This window comes from Zingiber officinale, chromosome 8A, assembly GCF_018446385.1.
Source record: "Zingiber officinale cultivar Zhangliang chromosome 8A, Zo_v1.1, whole genome shotgun sequence".
Classification (NCBI taxonomy): Eukaryota; Viridiplantae; Streptophyta; class Magnoliopsida; order Zingiberales; family Zingiberaceae; genus Zingiber; species Zingiber officinale.
In genome coordinates, this window is record NC_056000.1 from 29,033,905 (window position 1) to 29,057,201 (window position 23,297).

Consider the following 23,297-nt stretch of genomic DNA (forward strand, 5'->3'; position numbering starts at 1 on the left):
ATTGGTCAGAGGTTTAGGTTTACTTGTAGAGAAGATTGATTGTTGTATAGATAACTGCATGATATTTTGGAATGAAGACAATGATCTGCGTAAATGCAAAATCTGTACACACCCTCGTTATAAGCATGGTACTCGCATACCAAGGTAGAAGAAGAAAAAAATTACTTAAAAAGTGATGTATTATTTCCCGTTAACTGATAGACTTCAACGTTTGTATGTATCTGTTGCTATAGCTTGCCATATGACATGACATTTGCTCTCAGGCCAAAGTAGCATTTGATCATTTGAGGAATCCAGTAGGTTGTGCTAGTTCCTCTTCTTCTAGTGAGATGCAGACTTTAAGACGTGAAAATCAAGAACTGCGTACTCAACTGAAATCAATGGATCAGAGGATGGCTGATATGGATTAGTGGAGAACTGATGCGGAGAAGAAGAGAGCTGAATGTGACAAGAGTAATGAAGATCTCATGGCCAAAATGCGGGCGATCATGGCTTCTTTCACCCAGGCATCACATGGTTCTAAGTCACAAGAGACTCAAGATCCATAAGACGGTGATGATTAGCTTTTTTGAGGTTTGTTCAACTACACTTTAGTTTTTTATTTATCATATAGAACGTGAGCTAATATATTTATTCTGTTTTGATATTATAACATGTTTATTTCTAAATATTTTATTACTATATATTTCAGGAGTCACATTCGATCCTATTTACATATTGGCTCTTCACTACATCATTTGCTAGTTTTTGTTCAGGTATCATTTCATATAAAATTCATTATACATATATATGCAAACTATTTATTTATACATCAAAATGATCATTTTGTATTTGACTTTCTACAGGATTTTCTTTATTATTTAGCATTCTTGTATTATTTAGAGTGCATTTTAGTGCGGTATGTATTCTGTAAACTTGACTTTAGATATGAATATTTGCATATATATATTCTGTAGATTTGGTTAGCCATGGATTGTAGATTTAGATATGGTATGTGCGAGAGTCTGGAGGCCTCCAGATCACCTCTCGGTCGGGATTCCAGACTCTCTCCCCAGTGTGAGTTATAAGTGAGCATGTTCTCACACCTCCAAACTCTCGCCCCAGTGCGAGTTATAAGTGAGCATGCTCTCACACCTCCAGACTCTCGCCCCAATGCGAGTTATAAGTGAGCATGCTCTCACGCCTCCAGACTCTCGCCTCTGCGCGAGTTATAAGTGAGTATGCTCTCACGACCAACGACCTCTCGGTCGGGATTCCAGACTCTCGCCCCAGTGTGAGTTATAAGTAAGCTTGCTTTCACGACCAACGACCTCTCGGTCAAGATTCCAGACTCTCGCCCTAGCGCGAGTTATAAGTGAGCATGCTCTCACGCCCAACGACCTCTCGGTCGACGCTCATTGCTCACTCGCCGCTCTGCTCGGCACTCATCACATTCCACTTGCCGCTCTGCCTGGCACTCATCGTTCGCAACTGACTCGCCGCTCTGCCCGTCACTCACCATTCGCGTCCCAATAGCAGCTCTGTCCGGCACTCACCGCTCTTGCCTCACTTACCACTTTGCCTGGAACTCGTCCCTCGCGTCTCACTCATCGCTTTGCCTCGCATTTGCTGCTCCTTCGGTACTCGCTTTTCTCCTTTCTTGGCATTCGCATAACCATTTGATTGTTTTGCTCCCGTTCGCACTCCATCCACGGGATCTGATCGTGTTCGCGCCCGATCCACAGGCTTTGCTCTCGGTCGCTTTCAGTCTCTCAGGATCTGCGCCCAACTTGGCTCACAGAGCCTTTGCTCCCATTCGTGCTCGATCCACGGGCTCTGCTTCCATTCTCATTTAGTCTCAGGTTCCATGTCTATCCAACACACAGGTTTCACGCCCACTTGGCATTCTTTTGATCACCTGGTTGGCCTTCTCTTAGTCGACCGATCAGTATCGCTTGGCTATCTGCTCGGTCGTTCGCTTTGTATTAGTCGACATTTTTCTTGATTACGCTCACGACTTTGCTTGTCCACCATTCTCTCTATTGCCCGGTTGTGATTTATTGTTGCTTGGTCGGTATTTTCTCGGTCGCGCACTCAACATCGCTTGCTCGTTCTCATTCCGTCCGAATGGCACTATCTCTGTTTCTCGATCGACATTTCCTTGGTCACGTGCTCGACACCGTTCGCCTTCGATTCTATAGGCTTTACGCCCGCTTCGTATACAGGATTCGCTCCTGCTCAACTCTCGGGTTTTACTCGCATTCGCCATCAACCTCGTGCTTGTGCCCGACATTGTTGTTCATCGCCCAATCAGCACTTGTCTTACTCATCGCTCGGCTCACTGGTTTCATGCCCACTTGGCTCATGGCCTTTGATCTTGGGTGCCTTTGATTTCACGAAGCTACGCTTCCGCTCAGTTTTCAGGTTCCACGCCCTCTTGACATCGTGCGTCATCCTCCCGATTGCCCGGTCGGTATTTTTTCAGTCGCGCCCTCGAAACCCCTCGCTCGTCGTCGTTCCACCCACTCGGCATTTTCTCTATTGTTTGGTCGATATTTTTTTGGTCACCTGATCGCGATTTACTGTCGCTCGGTCGACATTTTCTCGGTTGCGTGTTTGATATCGCTTGCCCATCATCTTTCGACCCGTTCGACATTTTTCCAACTACCTGGTCAGCATTTTTTGATTGCCAGCTCTACATTATTCGATTGCTCGGTCACGATTTACTGTCGCTCGGTCGACATTTTCTCGGTCGTGCGTTTGATACCACTCGCTCATCATCTTTCGACCCGTTAGACATTTTTATGACTGCTTGGTCAGCATTTTTCGATTGCCAGGTCACCATTATTTGATTGCCCGGTTGTGATTTATTGTCGTTCGGTCGACATTTTCTCGGTCGCGCATTTGATACCGCTCGCCCAACTTCTTTCGACCCACTAAACATTTTTCGATTGCTAGGTCAGGATTTTTTTATTGCCAGGTCAACATTATTCGATTGTCTGGTCATGATTTACCATCGCTCGGTCGGTATTTTTCTTGGTTTCAATTTACTATCGCTCAGTTAACATTTTTTCAGTTGTGCCCTCGGAACCCTTTGCTCGTCATCTTTCGATTAGCTCGATATTCTCTCTATGGCATGGTCGACACTCACCTCATTCATCGCTCCCACCTCCTTTAGTCGTTCTGCCCGACGCTCATCGTCCGCAACTCACTCGTTGCTCTGCTAGGTGCTTGTTGTTCGTCACTATTCGTTTGATGTTATACTGCAAGTCCAACGATCGGGCTTTGCATTCAGAATGGATTTCACTTTTCGTTTGGCTGGGTCTAGTCAGTCAGACTCGCATCTCCTTCAACTAGACTTGAAGGGGAGGCTTGTGATATAAATATGGATATAGGACAAAAGGGGAATTAAGATTAGAGGGAGGAGCATTTTTGTCCTTTCACTATGTAGGGTTTTAAGGTGAGGAAGGGGGGGATTTCCTGCTTCGTGGGTGCACCACGCCGCCACCTCTACTCCCTATTTCGTCGCCACCCTCGAGCGAGGCCGCCAGCGATGACCTCCTCCTCCTTCTTCCTTCTCCTCCTCATGTTGTCGCCGCCTCACGCATGCTGTGCGACCCAGTCACGGACTCCGCCACTGCTCCCTCTCGCGACGCAGCATTCACATCCTCTACTCGCATGTCGTCTCCCTCCCCCTTCTGGGATTCGCATCTACCTATCAGTAGCCTTCCCTCCTCTGCCTGCAATTGGGCAGCGTTGGCACAGCGCTGCCGTAGCAGACTCGTCCATCTCGCAACCCCCTTTGCCGTTAGCCTCCATGTGTCGGCTCATTGTTGTGGTTGTGTTCCAACCTTTGCATCAATTTGGCATTTATGCCTTCGCGCCACTATTATTATTTGGTTGGGGAGTCATTATTGTGTGTTGTGTCTCGGCATTCACGCTGCTATTGCATTCCAGACTATGTGCTTTGTGTCTAGCCTTCATGTTGTAGTCATATCCCGGCCTTCGTACAGTTTTGTATTTCGGCCTGTGTGCCTATATTTTACCCTGGCCTGCGTGCCGATGTATTATCCTGGCTTACGTACCGATGTCATAACTCGGACTGCGTGTCGAGGTCGCATTAGGTTTTGTGTCACCGCATTCAGCTCCTTGTCGTTAGATCCAGCTCGGCGGCATCTGTTCTTCCGGCCCGCAACAACTCGAGCAACGTCCCATCCGAGGGTGCCCCTGGGCTAGGGTACATTTTCCGTACTCGTCCCTCATTTATCTCATTATTGTATTATTAGATTGTTACTCATATATTCATTGAATCTGCCTCAATCCTCGAGGTACCAAGGACCGGGGCAACCCGATCACTGGCTGCAGGTAGCGTTAACGAGAGGACTTTTGACGACTTGGTCAACATAGAAGTCATCTCAGCACACCTCCCTACGGGACGTCGCGATTCGGTCAACATTTCATCCACCTCACCCGGCAATCCATTTGACTCAGTTTCCGGACATGATCAAATAACATGTTATTACTTAAGTTTCTTGTTTTGGCTTTATTTATGTGATTCTAAAACATTCCACCACCACCTGTGACATTCATTTCTTTGTTGAATATGTGGATTGAAAATATGTAGAAATTCTAAATATTGATCCATTTTTGTAAATTCCCAAGAAATGAGCTTCCTTTTTTGTTCCTTGTCTATAGCTTGGAGAGGAATTATGATTCACTGTTGGAGGTCAGCATATTCCTTTTGGTGCATCACCATAGGTAAGTTTATTTTTCCTTTCTTTGATAGTTATGGTATGCTTCCTTAAACTATCTTCCATAATCTCTAGTGGAAATATTGATGCTATATATCTAGCATTCACTTCTTTCTACATGCTCCTTGCACATCTCTATTTTTCTCAATAAATTGCAAAGTTTTATCGCAATTTCACCCAAATATGTTTCCATGACTTACAAATTCTTATGATTTTTGTAGAATATCTAGACTGAACTTGAACCTCCTTGTGGAATCTATCAAAAACAAGTGAACTATTCTATCGTTTAAATATATTTTTCTTGTGCTTTATTCTGAACTCCTAAGTCCTACTTTATAAGGACTAGTGTTTGAAAAAGATTTTAATTCTTAACTACTTTGCTGAATAAATTATTTAAATTACTCAAACTCAAAGTGAATATATTTGTAACAGGTCTTCTTGATGTTCTCTTCGTTCTTCTGTATTCGTTGATATTGAAAATAAGGATTATGGAAATAAGCTGAATAGGCTACACTTCTTTATTATTTTTAAGTTTAGTGTCAGAATTTTGTGTTACACTACCTTATTTATCTCTTTGCATTCTTTGTAATATATTACTCTGTTTATCTTTTTACATTCTTGAGTTAAATTTTTCTTTGTTGTTAGTGTTCTTTTGTTAAAAATTCAAGAGATTATTTTTTGTAGACACCTCTTACATTCTAAATGAAATTGATTACAAATAGAATTATTATTCTTGGATAATTTAATAGTGTAGGATTGGAAAAAAAAAATTTATATCAATAGTTTTAGAATTGATGTTTCAATCTTATTTCTACATTAGAATGGTAGGAATTTATGCGTAAATAAAAAGAAACATTCATCCTAGGCCAAAAATCTTATTTCTTTATCCTATTTCTAAAATTCAAATTTATAGATTAAAATAATTATTACTTAGATTAATGAAAAAATTGCATAATTAATAGTTTCGACCAGAACTTTTAAACAACAAGGACCAGCACTAAATCTCATTCACAATCAAATCTGTATTTACCTTTTTCTCGTTTCTATTCAAATTTCTAACACACGCAAGGGTGATTTAACTTCTGTTTATAAAACTCTTTTCGTAATGTTTCTTTCGTAAATCCAAATGAATCCTCTCTTGAAGAATCGTTTATATATCTTTGCTTGTGCATTAAAATTACTTTAAAAAATTCATAAATTATAATTCTAAACATGAAATAGATAGATAAGGCATGTCGTCTCACGCACACCACCATGCGAAGAGTAGGCTGTCACATGCATCTTCAAATCCCCGTGGCCTCGTATATATTCGGCCAGTAGATAAATTTGAGAAGAACTAGTACACCACGGAGAGGTCTCCAACTTCATCAGTAGTTCGAACTCCATGGACATTCAAAATCACCCAACGTGAAATTCGAATCTTCACTTTATAAGAAAGAGCTCCGCCGTTTTACCACCGCACCGTATCCTGAGGGGGCTGAATCTCTGTGGCCTCGTGATCTGCAGGCCAAATACCTGGTCCTGATGATAGCTAGAGCTTTCAAGGTTGGACATATCTACAGCAGTAGTGAGTGAGTAAATTGGAAGAGCAGCCAGAACAGGTGAAGCAATAAAGTGCCTCTCTGATCTCTCTCGTGGCTCCCTCTCCCTCTCCCATTAATGCAATGCAAGCGGGACGGGTTCGGTGTTAAGTGGTTCAAATGCTGCAGCGCAAACTGGCTGAAATTCATCGCCTGCCCTGCCATTTCTCTCTCTCTCTTGGCTTCAAGTCCTGCAACGCACAGCCAATCAACTTGATTTCCTTCATGCAAATAGATAACTAACCTACTTAAACAATTGTTGCCTGTAAATAGAACAAGGCAACCACTTTCCATAGGATTCTCGTTCCCTAAACCACCTCACCTCTCTTTCACAAGGCATAAGCTAGCTTTTATGCTTTGCCCAAGTTTTAAAAGCAACTGTGTGTGTGTCTCTGTGTGTGTGTGAGAGAGAGAGAGAGTGAAACAGAGAGCTTGCTTAATGGGGAAGAAGCATGGCGGCTTGGGCTTGCTCTTCTTCAAGCTCAGGGACGACTCACCAAAGTCTCTTCCTCCGCGCCTATCTCCCCCCTCTGCCTATTCTTCTGACCCTGGCTCCTGTTTCGACTGCCCCTGGCCGGAGGAGTTAGACGTCGGCGAGAAGGAGGTGCTGCGCATGCGTTCGGACCGGCTCTTCTTCGACCTGGGCGGCGACACCAGCTCGATCATGGAGGAGGCGAAGCCGACGGCCACTGATGAGGAGGAGAAGGAGGAGGAATCGCCGTTCGAGGACAGCGTAGCTGTGGCGGTGGAGTCGGAGAACCCGTACGGTGACTTCCGGAGGTCGATGGAGGAAATGGTGGCGGCGCAGGGCCTCGGTGCCGGCGACTGGGAGAGGCTGGAGGAGCTGCTGTGTTGGTACCTGAGGGTGAACGGGAGGAAGACGCATGGGTTCATAGTTGGAGCCTTTCTGGATTTGCTTGCGGCCATTGCCGCTTCCTCCTCTGCTTCTTCCTCTTCTTCTTCCTCTTCTTCTTCATCATCATCATCATCTTCTTCTTCTTCTTCTTCCTCTGCTTCTAATTCTTTCAAGGTTGAAGAATCAACAGAGGAGGAAACCAATGAGCCAAATTAATTAACGATCGGCATCTACAAGTTAATTTCTGAGTTAATCATTTTGTACATCGCTAGATTGTCTCTTTAATTTCCTCTCAGATTTGGATGTCGTTGGCTTGCAGTTCCTCTCGTTCAGTTAGATCAACGAGAACGCAAAACGATAACTATCTTGTGAATGAAAGTTATGAAAAGTACCTCGGGCTGGTAATTATTCAAATGTTAAGGCACCGAATGACAAAATAGTATAACATCCAAATAGACAGTTTGGCCATTGCAATTAAATTAATTTTAGGACCAGTTCAGTTTGAATGAATTTGAAATTTCCGTTTGAATTGGAAACTTCCTGCGTGTGTTTATTATGCTCTTTTTAAATTTGAATATAGTTGAATTTTAACAATTACGTCAAATTTTTTTAAGTGTATAAAAGGAGATTTAGATATATTCTTTTACCTCTATTTTCATACAAAACACTACCAATACTTTTGAGGAGCTAAAAAACTTCTATATTGTTTCGGATTTTAAAATACAATTAGTTTACATGGATATTAATTATGATAGAATTATGATATCTATCATATTTAAGTTGGTTCTACTAGCTCGTAGTCGATAATCAATAATAATTAGGGTTAGGGTGACCTAGACAAGACATTCGATTCCTCTTGTCCCAAAAGCTAGACTAACTATTCCATGAACAAGATAAAAATGACAATATATAAACTCCTCTCGAGGAAGGACATGTTAATTTGGCTACTCGTGTGCCTAGCTAAACCCTTCTTGAACCTATTAAAAAAAAAGAAAGGAAAATATACTTGTTTAATCTAATCTACTATATTAAGGAGCTCGATCAATGTTCATATTTAATCCATTTGAATAAAGGTATTTCAACTATTTTTCATCTTCAAACATTAACAAATTTGATTATTAATTATGCATACAATTGATTTTTTTTTTTTTTGGAGAAAATCTTGCGGCAACTTGTGACTTGATCAATAGTTGTATATTATCCTTCAACAAAAAGCAAAACAAAATAAAACAAAAAAAAGAGTTATCTAATTGAATGGAGTCAGTTTACCAGATCATACCTTGTTGCATGAAACAATAATATTTTTGAAAAAAAAAAGGAGATAATATTAGTTGAAGTGGTTGGGAAAACCTAACTCACAGGTTTCAAGTGTCCACATTTAGTTTGCATTAAATTCATGTAGTGGGATAATTTAAACATATGTAGCAGGGCTACCAAATGCCAATTTAAAATAGTCTGTAATTATCCATCTTTAAATTAAACTTAATTAATATGCAAGGCATAATACAAATTACGTATACATGGATGATATTTCATGTAGTATTTTACCTCAAAAATCTGCACCTTTAATCAACAAAATTGTCTTATTTCATGAATATTATGGGAGAAAAGTTGTAAGTTTATTTTCTCATTTACATTCAAACTCAAGATTGTAAGTTAGCGCTCGATCCAACTTAAATTGTAAAGATACAAGTATAATTCAAGAATCCTTAATTCCAAATGTAAATAAAATTTCATTTAAGTCTCTTAAATGACTTATTTAAACAAGGAAGCACTGCATACACACGCACTATTCTTTTCTACACCTTCTACTGAAGATTTTATGAAAAAACAAGAAGTACATATAACATATATACAGAAATATCAGTAACCCTAATTTTTACATGTAAACATCACGTAAAATTATTTTTCATTTAAGATGAAAATAAAAACGATGAAATTCCTCATAACAGTGATCCAAACCTAATTTATATTTTAAAAAGACTATATATATATATATATATATATATATATATAGTGCCAACATCTACAACCGCATTTGTCACTTCTCTATGCATAATAAGAAAATCTTGTTGGATTCTCAGGATCCAAGAGACTTCTTTCACTAAATTCTCAAAGTCATGAATGAGACAACATAAAGAGAATAATATTTTTTTTGTATTTTAGTTCAAATAATGGACACAAATTTTTTGTAATGTTTCCAAATAAAACACTGAAAATGATTTAACAAGAAAAAAAAACAAATTAAGAAACAAAATATGACAATGGAGGAATTTTTGAACACCATGGTGTGGATATTAAATTTGTAGCTACTTATGCCAAAAGTTTAAAACTAATTAATGAAGATGATTACTTCTTAAGAAGTAAGAATTCTAAAACTACAACAATTATAATAAATGAAGGAATGTCTTTAATGTCAAGTAAACGTACATATTTTTTTATAATGAATATGTACTTTATTCAAAGCATTTTGAGTTTTCATGTCCAATCAAAATTCAAATTCAAAATGTAATAACATCGAATTAAAGCACTTAAATGTTACATCGCTTAAATTAATTTCTAAAAAAAAAGACATTAAAAAAAAAGAAAAAAAAAAGACATTAATAAATCGCATTGAAAGAAAGCTACGAAGTGTTTTGTTTAGATTGAGATCCTATCACCACCCGTGAAGTTACCGCTAGGCCTTGGTATCCACGTGTCACTAGGTGGGAGCAAGATCTCGACTTTCGTTTTCTTTTCTCAGGTCACTTGCGGGGAGAGTCACCGGCGAGATTGGGGTTTCCCGAAGGCAAACTCAGGCGGCGGCGGCGGCGGCGGCGGTGGCGGCCAGGCAATCGAGAAGATATCACTCCATAACTCGAAGAAGGCGCGGAGGATGAGGTGGTGGTGGCGGGGTGCGTTGAGGGCGAGGAAGCGGTGGAGGAGGTCGCGGAGGTCGTCCCACGCGTAAATCTCCATCTCCACGATCATCTGCAGCATCGAGTCCCGGAAATCCACGTACGGGTTCGACGAGTTCTTCACCACCGCCGTGCTCCCCTCCGCCACACTCTTCTTCCTGCCCCTGGCCGACTTCTCGGACCAGTAGGACGGCGGAGAGGGGGAGGAAGTGACGGCCGTGGTGGTGGTGGTACCAGTTGTTTCAGATAGCGAAGCAGTGACGGAAGGGGGAAAAGGGCTGGGGCTCTTCGGCGGCAAGAATTTTGGCGCCGAATAGAGGAAAGGAAGGAGCTTTGGCCGCCGGCAGCTGCATCCGACATCGACCGACACCGTCTGCCGGAGCACGAACTTCCTCCGCGACGAAGGCATGAAGAAAACAAAAAGGTGGGATTTTTAAGTGGAAGGGGTCATTCTGTACAGGAAAAGAGAGGCTGTTGGAGCTTAAAAAGCGATTGGGATAAAGCTCAGGTGTTTCCATGGAAATGGAGGTGTTTGAAATTGATGGAGGAAAAACTGGATTGGATTAAGCATGGTCTAGCTGAGCAGTATACAAAGCTGTGAAAGAAAGGAAAAGTCAGATTTAAGAGTGCATAGCACTGACCTTAAACAAGTGGCCATGTGAACCAATCAATGCTGCCTTCCCTGTGCATTCACTTCATGAGCGTCTCCATGGATGGAAAATTAGTGTTCATGTGATGTGAGCTAATTACAACTTGATCAGATGCAATTTCATGAAAGATCTTCCCTTGATATCTGAGCTAATTACCAATGAGAAGAGTCAACAGAATGCAGAGCCACTGCCAGCAAATGCCTACTTAAAGGTAATCCACCAGAAGAATGGAAGCTTTCATCCAACCCGTGCATGTCTCTACATTGTGCAGATAACACGAAGGGAGTCACCATAGCTTGGTTTATAACTCTGGGAAAGAATGTTTTTGAACCATGTTCTCATACGAGCAATCGTCCCAAATAAAGGACTCTGTTCGGTCACAAAGCAACAGCTGATACAGAGCACAAATATCTCCTCTAGCCGAAGAGGATCGATTTCAATTTGGATCAGTACATTCCAATAATTTCATGAGAATTATACTTTGTTCACCACTGCAGCACACCAGGCGAAATCTGAATGTACTGCAAGTAACCACCACAAATTACAAAGAGAAGTTAAATTCTGTTTGTGAGCAGCGCGAATTCCCATCTGCTAAATAACGAACTGGAAAAAAGAGGATGAAGAATTTCTGTCCTTTTGCATTTCTAATTTGAAAATAGAAGTGGCATCTTTTGTCCCCAAGCCTATTACTTCTTTCGATCATGTGTTTATAAAGTCAATGTTCTTACATTCTCTCTTTTAATACTAATACGAGTTATGACGAGCAGATCCAAGGATGATGTGATAGTTAAAGTCAAGATAGCATAGCGGTCAAAGCTTCAAAAGGAGAACATCCCTTCATCAAACTTTGATTGGTCGCCCAGTGCTAAGGTTGTTAGATCCAACCCAGCCGAGTCACAAGCTTTAAGTCGATTGAACCTAGTGACTTTAGTGCCTTAAAGGTGACCCGCTCCTATAGTGCCCTAGGGATGGTCAGCTCTTAAACCCGACCGAGGTTAAGGACGGTCATCCTTATGTGCCGATCGGAACGACCACTCACTCCACAATAGACCAACCGTAGGTATGATCAAGGGCAAGGCTAAACTCCTTACTTCGTACGAGTCTCCCTGTACACACCCAGGTGACCTTAATTATTGGCCGCCCTAATGGATTTCCATGTGCCAGTATGTTTGTGTATCCATCCGTTATGAAGTCGGACAAGTTCATATGCCTCGGCCATATAGAAAGTTGGCCGGGCAGAATACAACTCAGCTTAACATATTAACTGAACCGCTCATACTGTAGCTTCATTTCCCGGTCCAGCTCATTATAAGCACGGTCGGATAAAAGGATGACTAGGCCTATAGCACTTGGCCTTATATTACTTTTCGGACGTTTTTCCATTAAAGTATAGGTTATCAGAGGAATTTCCAGGAAACAGGGAGCATCATATTATTTCTCAGACGGACTTCCAACATAACCAAGGCACTATATTATTTTCCGAATTAATGGCTTAGGGATGCGCTTGATTATTTAATACCAAGACAAATATAAAGGCGGACAGACTTAAAGATCGGTCGAGATATACTCAACAGACAACAACCTGTCAAAATAACAAATTATATATTAGAGAATATTCTTCTGGACCTTCTTCAGGGACCCTCTTATCCCCCGTCAATCGATCATTTATAACAGCATATTTCTTCATCAGCTTCAGCAATAATAGAAGCTATAAACGACAAAAGAGGTATACATATCGGTAAAAGAAAGATTCCTCAGATAATTATTGTGCATTGCCTAACAAACTCTTATACACTTTGTCACACCTCATGATTGTGAAGGTTCTAAGAAGTGATATATAAAGGGAAAATCCTTTCAGTAGTGAAGGTATGTTTTCTGAATATCAGCAACTCCACTTTGAGATGCACGTTTCTTACTGTTCTTCATTTATCGGTCGCCAAGGACTCCCCTGGTTTCTGGGCGCTGACGTTTTGTTGGCTCGTTTCCGTGTGCGCAGGAGCAGAAGGAAGCTTTTCCGTAGAGTAAAAGGTCTTCTATCAGTCAACCACCAATCCACCGTACCCAGCGCGTCATCTTTACAATTTTCAAACAGGATCAAATACTTTAATCATCAAATCCTTTTTTGAAAATCTTCAGACCACTCCAATCTATTCTGAAGTTAGCTGGAGTGGGTATCAGATAGTCTGAGATAGATCCGCGAATTGCCTAACAAGCCATTCGGATGTGATTAATTCTTTTGTGGATGCCTTGATCGGGCGCACAAATTCCTTAATATTTGTTAAGCATAATCCGACTTGAGTTGACCTCCTCTCCTCTGCGATGCCCGGTTCCCCGGAACAATCGACATTATGCATTGCCTTGATCTGTTTCTTGACATGCGAAAACAACATTGTACCTTGCCTTAATCTGCTTCATGACTGGCTAAAATTACATTGTGCTCTTACCTTGCCCTACTTACCCGTATCGTATCGTATTGCGATAATTTTCTCACTGTCACTCTCAATTATTGCATTTTTAAATAGAATCCAGCTTGGAAATCGTTATAATGATCAGGTGGCTTTTTGGCACAAGGATTTTCTGGCAAAATCATGTAAACTGTTTACATCCCGTATTCTCCTTCCTGAAAGAGGAAAAAGAACAAATGGTAAAAGTTGTGTAGGACTATCATAGATGTAATTACTTACTACAATTTAATTATTGCATCAATAAAAGAAATATGCAAATCTTCTTCTTTTCTCTAGATTTTTCCATTAGTTATTCTATTAAACTCAGATAAATTTCACTTTGCTGCAGTGTTATAATAGCAAATGGCATCTAGTTCCGAAAGAGAGTACCACTTCCTTCCATGACAGTTTCATCCTTCTAGTGTTTTAGGATTTAATAGAATAATCAACCTATGCCAAGGTTTACAATGTTATATTTAGTACCTGATGAAGTAGGCACAGGGTACTTACAGTCGCCAATAGTTGGCTAACATAGAAATGTCTTGAAAACAGAAAAATGCAAAACATCTAGAAGCTTTTCCTTAAGCATGATTAATCCTGAAACAATGATCCTTTGCTGATGATATTACAGCAAGAATCTGTGAAGCAAGCTTACAAGATAACAACCTGATTCACCAAGTATAATCCTACATTAAAATTGACATATGAGAGAAACTGGAATTACCATGGTTTTGGCGATTGTTATTGAACCTTACCAACGAGACAAATTAGCATAACATGCACCTCAGATCTCTTGTCGACATCTTACTCAAATGATTCTTGAGCCATTGTTTCCTTTGATACTATGACCATTCATCAAATATGACTTTAGATTCATCTATATGTTAAACATCCTAAATTTTAATCAAATCTACAGGGATAAATAAACACTAGAAACAGAATCAAACGCGGATCCGATCTGCTTCACTCTTCAAAGCAACCCAAGAAATCCCAACTTAACCAGCGCAACAACACGGAAACGCGAACAAAAGGGGATCATAACTGCATTCAATTACTCACCCGCGAGCACACCCCGTCGGGTCCTCGAAGGATTCATTCGGAGTACAAATTTCAAAGGCTCGCGCCGTCTCGCGCGATTCGTATCTGATTCCTCTATAAAAGAACAACAAATCGAAGTGAGAAACAAGAACAGAAGCTCTATAGAAGAGAAGAAAAACCGAGAAGGGAAAAGCACACCCAATATGAGAGAGTGAGGGACGATGAGGTCAGAGATGCCGCACACTTTGATCGGAAGCGAGGAACGGAGGAGAAGATTTATGCTCTATTTACCGGACCGGGAGGAGGAGTGGACCATTGTCGCAAAAGGCCTAACGCCCCATCCCATGATCAACACGGAGGAGGTAAATCACAGACGGCTATTAGTTTTTGGAATGACTAGCACATAAGGGAGGTATGTACCTCAGTATTACCGAGATTCAAACTCCAGATCTCATTGTGGCAACACATTATGCACTAGCCACTAGACCAATCCGAAGAGGCACTGTTGGAGTGTATACTAAAAGCCTAGTGATCATGTCCGAATGCTGAATCAATGGACGCTGGGCACGTGGCGATCTCCGGACTAATGACGTGGATCTCCGATCGGGTCGGGTGAATCTGCACTTCCTCTTTTTCTTCATAAACCAAAGAGGGTGGTTTTTCGGTTATGGCGTTCACCTCGATCCGTGGCGTCTTTCGAGCGGAATTAGCTTCAGCTCGGATCATCTCGACGTAGCATCGCCGAGCCGCCAGCTAGTTTCCTCATACTTCTCCGACTTTATCTTCCACCGGGAACTTGATTTTCTGGTGGAAGGTGGAGACGGTCGCTCGGAACTCGCTGAGCGTCGGTCGCCCCAAAATAATATTATATGCTGAAGGAAAGTCGACCACGACGAAGTTGGCAGTCCGCGTCCTTCTGAGCGGCTCCTCTCCCAGCGAAATAGCCAGTCGGACCTGTCCGACCGGCAGAACTTCATTGTCCGTAAACCCGTAGAGGGGGGTTGTCATGGGCAGAAGCTCTGCTCGATCAATTTGCAATTGGTCGAAGGCCTTTTTGAATATAATATTGACCGAGCTTCCTGTATCAATGAAAACGGGGTGAATAGTATAGTTAGCTATTACCGCTTTGATGAGGAGAGCGTCGTCATGTGGTATTTCGACTCCCTCCAAGTCCCTGGGCCCGAAACTGATTTCGGGCCCCCTCGCCCGTTCTTGGCTGCAGCCGACCGCATGGATCTGAAGCTGCCTGACGCTCACCTTCCTTGCTCTGTTGGAATCACCTCCGGTCGGTCCGCCAGCGATGATGTTGATTTCGCCTCGGGAAGTATTGCTTCTATTTTCTTCTTCCCGAGCGGACGGCCTGGGCCACTCCCTAGACACCCAGGGATTGTCCTCGTGCCTCTGAGGATAATGCCGCTCGGGAGACTGTTGCTGTCGCCTGTCGGGTATCCGCCGATCGGCCTCATGATATCGCTGTCGCCTGTCGGATGATGGTGATCGACGACGGCTACTCCGAGGAGCGGGGTGGGCGATCAAGGGAAGGATTCAGCAATCTCGTGTGTTATGCGTGTCGGTCCGGTGGAACGAGCAAAACATGGGTATCCATACCTTCTTCTTTGGTTTGGGCCGCTCGGCAGCTACCTCCTGAACGGCTTGAGACCTCGCATGGTGAGGGCAGACTGCTTCGACCCTCGGTCCTCTGGGCAGCTCTTGGCGAGTGACAGGCTTCCGCTCGGCAGGGGCTAGCCGCTCAGTTGGCACTTCTTTTCTTCGGGCCGCCTGGGCTTCATTCACATTGATGTATTCATTGGCCCGGTGTAACATATGATCGTAGTCTCGGGGCGACTTCCGAATGAGCGAGCGGAAGAAGTCACCGTCCACGAGGCCTTGCATGAACGCATTTATCATCGTTTTTGAGGTGGCCGTTGGAATATTCATGGCCACTTGGTTGAATCATTGGATATAAGCTCTGAGCGGCTCTCTGGGCTCTTGCTTGATGGCAAACAAACTGACACTGGTCTTCTGATAACGCCGACTGCTTGCGAAATAGTGGAGGAAGGCCGTGCGGAACTCCTTAAAACTTGTAATGGATCCGTCCGGCAGCCTCCGAAACCACCGTTGCGCCGATCCCGAGAGGGTGGTAAGGAACACCCGACACTTTACTCCATCTGTGTATTGATGAAGGGTAGCTGTGTTGTCGAACTTACCCAGATGATCGTCCGGGTCGGTGGTTCCATTGTATTCACCGATCGCCGGGGGCACATAGTGCTTTGGCAGAGAGTCCCGCAGGATGGACTCCGAAAACTGACGATTGATCCGCTCAGGAGAAGCGTCCGTTCAAGGGGCCTTGCCTTTTCTGTTGTCTCGCACGGGCGCCTCATCGGATGAAGATCCTCCATCACGATTAACTGTTGCGACTTCAGGAGGCGTACGGAATAGGGCCTGATGAAATGGAACCGTGGCAGGCGGTGCTTCCGCTCGGCCTCATGATGCTGACGTCGCTTGTTGCTCAATCCGCTCAGCTTGCGACTTCTGTTTCTGTTGTTCCACAAGCTTAGCTGCTCTTACCTCGATCAGAGCGTCGAGCTCCTCCGTGGAGAGCATCACCGTGTACGGTCGTCCAGCTTCGTCCATTGCTTCCGCTCGGATGCAGGTGCGTTCCCACAGACGGTGCAAAATTGATCCTGTCCGAACGCTGAATTAACGGACGCTGGGCACGTGGCGATCTCCGGACTAATGACGTGGATCTCCGACCGGCCGTATGGATCTCCGGCGAACCTGCAAGGAAGTCGGGCCGGGAAGAGGTTCCCGGCGACGACCCTCCGACGCTCAAGTCAGGCAAGAGGAAAATACAGAAGTGGTTTCGAATCTCAGAGAATGCGTACCTCCGGCGAAGCATGAGGACCCTTATATAGAGCTGTGGAGAAGCTAGTGCACACCCCCCGAGGTGAACACGTGTCCTCTTACCATACCTCAGTATGGGTTTGTCAGAGGAGCTTGCCTGACACCATACCGCTACAGTCCGAGCACCTCTCTGATGGGACGGCGGAACCTTCTGTCGTAAGATTCTGCGTATGGTTTGGTCATAGAACATGCCTGCTGTCAGAAGATGTTTCCCGATGTTTCCCTTGTCCTTTTGTCTCTTCTGTTCCCGCGCCGAGCGTCCGGCCGCTCGACAGTCCCATCACGTCCGACCGGACGTAGGTACTGATCCGCTCGGGAGATTGTAGGTCGTGTGCTTGGATGAAACTGTTCATAGCATTACTGCTTTATGCCTCGGCTGAGCGGGCTACCTGCTCGGCCCGACCACCTTGTTCACCATGAGCGTCGGAGAGCCGACTCCCCGTCGGGTTGTCTTTGCTTCCGCTTATACCCCGTTCGGCCGGTCGGTCCTTTTCCGGTCGGCTGAACCTAACACTGCCCTTGACTTTTGTCCTCCACGTGGCGTTGATTCCCCTCAAAGGGGGTCCCCTGTCTATACCGCCGGATCACCTAGCTTTTGTATAAATATTTATAAGAATCACATTGGTCAAGTGACTACATTTATATATACCAAATGTAGATGTTCAATTATTTTATATTGTAGATAACATAGTATATGGTGTCACATACAGAAAATTATATTATCAGTTATTTATAAATTATAAACAGTTGCTCACGACTAAGATGGAAAGGAACAAACCATCGGAATAGTCGTAGTGTAATTAGGTATTAGTTTATCTTGACTAATAAATTACACTAGTACACTCTAAGTGTATTGAGTAGGACCATTTTAGGTAAGTTCTTTTTGTACTGACTTTATAAAAGAACTAGATCTTAGCTATTATGGAAGTGTGTGCTCTTAATCCTAATATAATAACAAACACATATATTTAGTATTTATTTCTTTGACTTATCAATGGGTGAGATTTAGCTCGATAAATCAATAAGCCCAATAAGTTGGAAAATGATATTACTTATAGTGTGTGTTGTTGATTATAAAAGGAAACTGTGTCCTAGTAATCTAGGTTGAGAATGACCCCAAGAGGAGCTCATAAGGATTGTCATGTTAAACCCTGCAGGTGGACTTAGTCCAACATGACGATGAGGTTGAGTGGTACTACTCTTGGACTAAGATATTAATTAAGTGAGTTGTCAGTAACCCAATTAATTAGTGGACATTTATTATCTTAAACACAGGGAGACTAACACACTCATAATAAGAAGGAGCCCAAAATGTAATTTGGGATTGGTGCGGTAGTTTAATAATAGTTCTTTAGTGGAATTAATTATTATTGATGAAATTAAGTTATGTGTTCGGGGCGAACATGGGATGCTTAATTTTATCGGAAGGCCAAAACCAATTCCTCCTCTCGGTCCCTATCGTAGTCTCTTGTATATAGAGATTTATACCCACCACATACCCACTTCTTACCCACCTTTATACCCATCCTATTGGAGTCGGCCAAGCAAGCTTAGAACACAAGCTTGGCCCGACCAAGTAAATAAGATGAGTTGAGTTGGTGTGGTCGGCCCTAGCTTGAACCCAAGCTTGGTGTGGCCGGCCACATCATATTAACAGGGATTTTATTTTTAATCTTTTCTTAATGTGGATATCATGTTTTTAAAAGAGAGTTTAAAATTTAAATCTTTCCTTTTATATCTTTCTACAAAGGATTAAGAAAAGATTTGAAATCTTTCCTTATTTGTAGATTAAAAGATAGATTTTAATTTTAAGAAAACTTTCTTTTTTTAACCATGTTCATGATTTAAAAGAAAATTTAAAATTAAATATTTTTTTTATAAAGCTTCTACAAAAGATTAAGAAAAGATTTGATATCTTTCCTTATTTGTAGATTGAAAGAGATTTTAATTTTTTAGAGTTCTTTTTATCCACATGTTTAAAAGAAAGATTTTAATTTATAAAAATTCCTTTTATAAACCACCATGAAGGGAAAAATTATTGGAGAATTTTTTTATAAATTTCCGGAAACAAATTAGGAAGTTTTAATTCTTGTGTGAATTAAAATTTCCTTGATTTGGGGATTGTAGATGGTCGACCATTATTATTAAGAAAAGAAAATTATTTTTAATTAAATAATTTTCTTTTTCATGACAAAGGAATTAAGGAAGTTTTTGTTTAAATTTCCTTATTTGCCAAGACCAAGGATTATAAAAAAGGGGTAGAGGTGCCTTCTTGGTGAACAACCTCTATCCTATTTCCTCCCCTCTCTTCCTTGGTGTGGCCGACCATCATCTCCTTCTCTTTTCTCTTCTCTCCATCTTGTGGCCGAACCTCATCTCATCCTTGGAGTCCTTGTGGTGGTCGGATCTTGCTTGGAGAAGAAGGAGAGAAAAGGAGGCGATATTTCTAGCATCCCTTGGAGCTTGGTGGTGGTTGAATCTCTTCATCTTTGGAGGTGCTTTTGGTGGCCGAAACTAGGAAGAAAGAAGAAGGGCTTGGGTGGTTCTCATCTCGGTAGATCGTTGCCCACACAACGTCCGGGATAAGAAGAGGAATACGGTAGAAGATCAAGAGGTCGTTGCATACAAAGGAAGGTATAATTAGTAATTAATTTCCGCATCATATTAGTTATTTTTTTGTATGAATTCCAAACACAATAGGCATTAGATTTAGTTTTTCGAATTTATTTTTCGAGTTTGTGTTTTCTTTGTTTTTCGAATTTGTGATTCATTGTTCTTTTTGGTTAACATAGAGTTATTTAAGGAAATTAAATATTAGCTTTCCTTAAAAGGCTTTGTCTAGGCGGTGGTAGTTGCTCCCATATCCAAGAAGGTTATATGTCTCGCCATGCAGTCCTGGAAGTTAATTTTGGAAATTAATATTTAATTAAATTAATAACATAGGTGGATTTAAATCAATAGTGTTAAGTTCCGCTTGCGATTCAAATTTAAACCATTAAGAACAGATAAGTTAAATTTGGAATCAATGATGTTAAATTCCATCTGGTATTCCTAATTTAACTTTTAAAGAACACAATAGGTTATTTAAGGAAAAGTTCGACACTTGTATAAAAAATTTTTATACAATGGAACCAATACGTTTTCCTAGGACTAACCAATAGACACAACTAGGAAGAGGAATGGACCATGTATTATGAAAGATCGGTGTAATTTTTATAATTGACAAATGGTACCTACGTTATATACTATAAGAATATAATTTAATTTTATGAGTTAAAAATAGTACTTATAATATTTTTTATATATGATAATTTTTTCTTAATGGCATAATTTTATGAATAAAAAAATATATTATGTCATTTTTTTCTATCCATTATTTTACATTCGATTTTGAGATGATCAATTTTACTTTTAATATCATCGCTGATTGATTGTGTTTCTCTTTCTTCTTAAAATTTTAATAAAATAAAGACAGAAATTTTTTCCCTGTGAAATTTTTTTCTTAATTTTACTTTTCGCTCTCCAAGTAAAAATAACATTAGGAAGGGAAAGAAAAGGGAAGGGAGGGTATAAATAATTCATTTGAGGAGTAAGGGAAGGTAAAAGTTTCATCTCCTTTGATATATATATATATATATATATATAGAGAGAGAGAGAGAGAGAGAGAGAGAGAGAGAGGGGATTGATATCGTGCGCGCCCGCACAGTGTGTGACTGTGCGCGCGCACGATATCAATCGGATTTTTTTTTTAATTTTTTTAATATTTTAAATTAAAAAAATCAATTTAAAATAAACATTTTCTTATATAAATCTCTAATACATTAATATATCTCCTCAACATATTACAATACTCAATAAATACTTAAATTTATTTTATTTTAATTTCTTTTTTAAACTAAACACTATAATCTAATTGGAAAACCTAAACCCCAGAGGTAAAATCTAAAAAAAAAAATAGCTTTGATACTATAACCCAAAGTCAGAACCCTAGAGGTAAAAATCTAAAAAAAATTAACTTTAATACTATAACCCAAAGTCTGAACCCTAGAGGTAAAATCTAAAAAAAAAATAACTTTGATACTATAACCCAAAGCTTGAACCGAAAATAGCTTTGATACTATAACCCAAAACCTGAACCCTAGAAATAAAATTTTTTAAAAATATTTTAATTTTTTTTTTTAATTCAAAAATTAATTATAAAACAATAAACAAAAGACAGACATTTTGAATTAAAAAAATAATATTTCTTTATATAAGTAGCTACATTAAAATATCCTCTTAACATATTACAATACTCCATAAATATTTAAATTTATTTCATTTTTAATTTTTTAACTAAATATTATAATTCAATTGGAAAATCTAAACCAGATAAAATCTTAAAAAAAAAATAACTGAAAAATTATATCTCAATTAGGATGTTTGAACCCTACTAATAAAATCTTAAAAAATATATTTTATTTATTTTTTAATCAAAATTAAAAAAAAAACAAAAAAATCATGATATACTACGCGACGCGCACAGTATATCAAAATCGTATATATAGGGGGGGGGGGTTCAGATTGAATATGAGTCAATTAGTCTAATTGAAAATTTTTCATGGATCGTTAACATAAATTAAAGAAATACAAATGGAGACCTATCTTAACAATCACTATTATTAGGTCCACCATTTATTAAAGAGAAATTACAACATAACACAGGTTAATTTGGTTCAATTTGTTAGGAGATTTTAATATATAATATTTTATCATATTATTTTTATTTAATAATGATAATATTATTATTAAATGTAATATATATATAAATAAATTGAATAATATTTTGATTTTTTATTATTATAATTTTTAAATTATTTTATATACTTTAGATTAAACCTACTTAATTTATCTCAACTCTATGAAATTTATTTTAATTTATTTAAGTTTTAAAGTTAAAAAAAATTATTCATCATCTTTCTTCTCGCTTCTTCTACTCCCACTCCTGCTATCGCCGTCCAATGTCGTTGTTTGTCGCTCACCGCCCGCCTATCCTATTGCTGCCACCTCTGGCATCGTGCTTAGTGTGCCGCTTCCTTCACAATGTCTGCTACTACCACCTCTGACACCATCCTGTTGCTGATCATGCACAGTTTCGCTCATGCTTGACGACTCCGATCGTGCTCCGATTATTCTGAGGATAATTTAAAAAAAAATGCTTAATCTCCAAAATCAAGAAAAACTTCGGCAGCTTGTGATTTCTCATGCAAGTTAGATGCTGAGATGAATGATGTTAGTTGACAAAAACTTTGGAATATAGAAAAATCTTAAACCAAATATGATTATCATGAATAACTATCGGTGAATACTCGAGGTTATCCATGATAACTCCTAAACCAACCACGCCTTAGTATTCACATCAGTTTCTTAAATACAAAATTTACCTACCTTAAATTTTATATAAAAAATATTTACATCAACTACCCTATACACTCACTAAATTTAGATTTCATGAATAATACTTTTTTAAATTTAAAGAATAAAATTCATTAAATATTAAAATATTATTTAAGTTTGAAACTATCCTATCCACTCACTAAATTTAGATTTCATGAATAATATTTTTTTAAATTTAAGGAATGAAATTCATTAAATATTAAAATATTATTTAAGTTTGAAGAGAGAAAAAAATAAAGGGAATGAATCTAATATATAGGGAGAAAAAAATAGAAGAAAATAATAATATAGTATCTGGTAAAAAGTTATTTAAATTTAATAAAATAGGTGATTTAAAGATATTATAGAAAAATTTACATGAATAACTAACGAGCGATGAGTGCGGAGAAGAAAGAGACCGTTACTATTTTTTACCCCGAATTCATACACGGCAAGTTAGAGAATATTGCTTGTGGGTCCTACGCTCTTGGTCAGATGGCTGCGAGAGTGGAGGATATCTGGGCTCCTCGGGGTTAAGTTCTTCCACGTGTCATCGCCCGAATCGCCTCGATTTGCTTAAATCGACCTAGAATCCACGTCAACAGACTTAACTGGGTTGGATAGGAGTCAAAATCATTTGAAACTGGTGTGGTTGACAGCGAGACTCGCAAGGGGGCAATAATATTAAAATATCTTTTATTTTTTTTTTTCAAATTGTCAAAATACTCAGTGATTTTAAATAATATTTTTTAAAAAATATTTTTTAATTTTAGATATAGAGTA

General features: G+C 40.0%; 2 protein-coding genes and 1 long non-coding RNA gene across 3 annotated transcripts; 1 reads left to right on the forward strand and 2 right to left on the reverse strand.

Annotated features, from left to right (window-relative positions):
• Positions 1 to 6,592: 6,592 nt before the first annotated feature.
• LOC122011570 (transcription repressor OFP13-like) lies at positions 6,593 to 7,419 on the forward strand. The gene has a single exon (XM_042567954.1). It carries the CDS (start codon positions 6,750 to 6,752, stop codon positions 7,380 to 7,382), a length of 633 nt encoding a protein of 210 aa, XP_042423888.1. The 5' UTR covers positions 6,593 to 6,749; the 3' UTR covers positions 7,383 to 7,419.
• A 2,235-nt stretch (positions 7,420 to 9,654) lies between these two features.
• LOC122011479 (transcription repressor OFP8-like) lies at positions 9,655 to 10,980 on the reverse strand. Its single transcript, XM_042567873.1, has one exon. The coding sequence runs from the start codon at positions 10,470 to 10,472 to the stop codon at positions 9,927 to 9,929; it is 546 nt and encodes a 181-aa protein (XP_042423807.1). The 5' UTR covers positions 10,473 to 10,980; the 3' UTR covers positions 9,655 to 9,926.
• Positions 10,981 to 12,469: 1,489 nt separating this feature from the next.
• LOC122011713 lies at positions 12,470 to 14,495 on the reverse strand. The gene is made up of 3 exons (XR_006120014.1): positions 14,394 to 14,495; positions 14,217 to 14,309; positions 12,470 to 13,333 (listed from the first exon to the last, which is right to left on the reverse strand). It is a non-coding gene; the product is annotated as an uncharacterized LOC122011713 (long non-coding RNA).
• Between the last annotated feature and the right edge of the window lie 8,802 nt (positions 14,496 to 23,297).

Bases quoted from the DNA above. Each gene is read 5' to 3' on its own strand.
- LOC122011570 (XM_042567954.1), top strand. From the start codon at position 6,750: ATGGGGAAGAAGCATGGCGGCTTGGGCTTGCTCTTCTTCAAGCTCAGG.
- LOC122011479 (XM_042567873.1), bottom strand. From the start codon at position 10,472: ATGCCTTCGTCGCGGAGGAAGTTCGTGCTCCGGCAGACGGTGTCGGTC.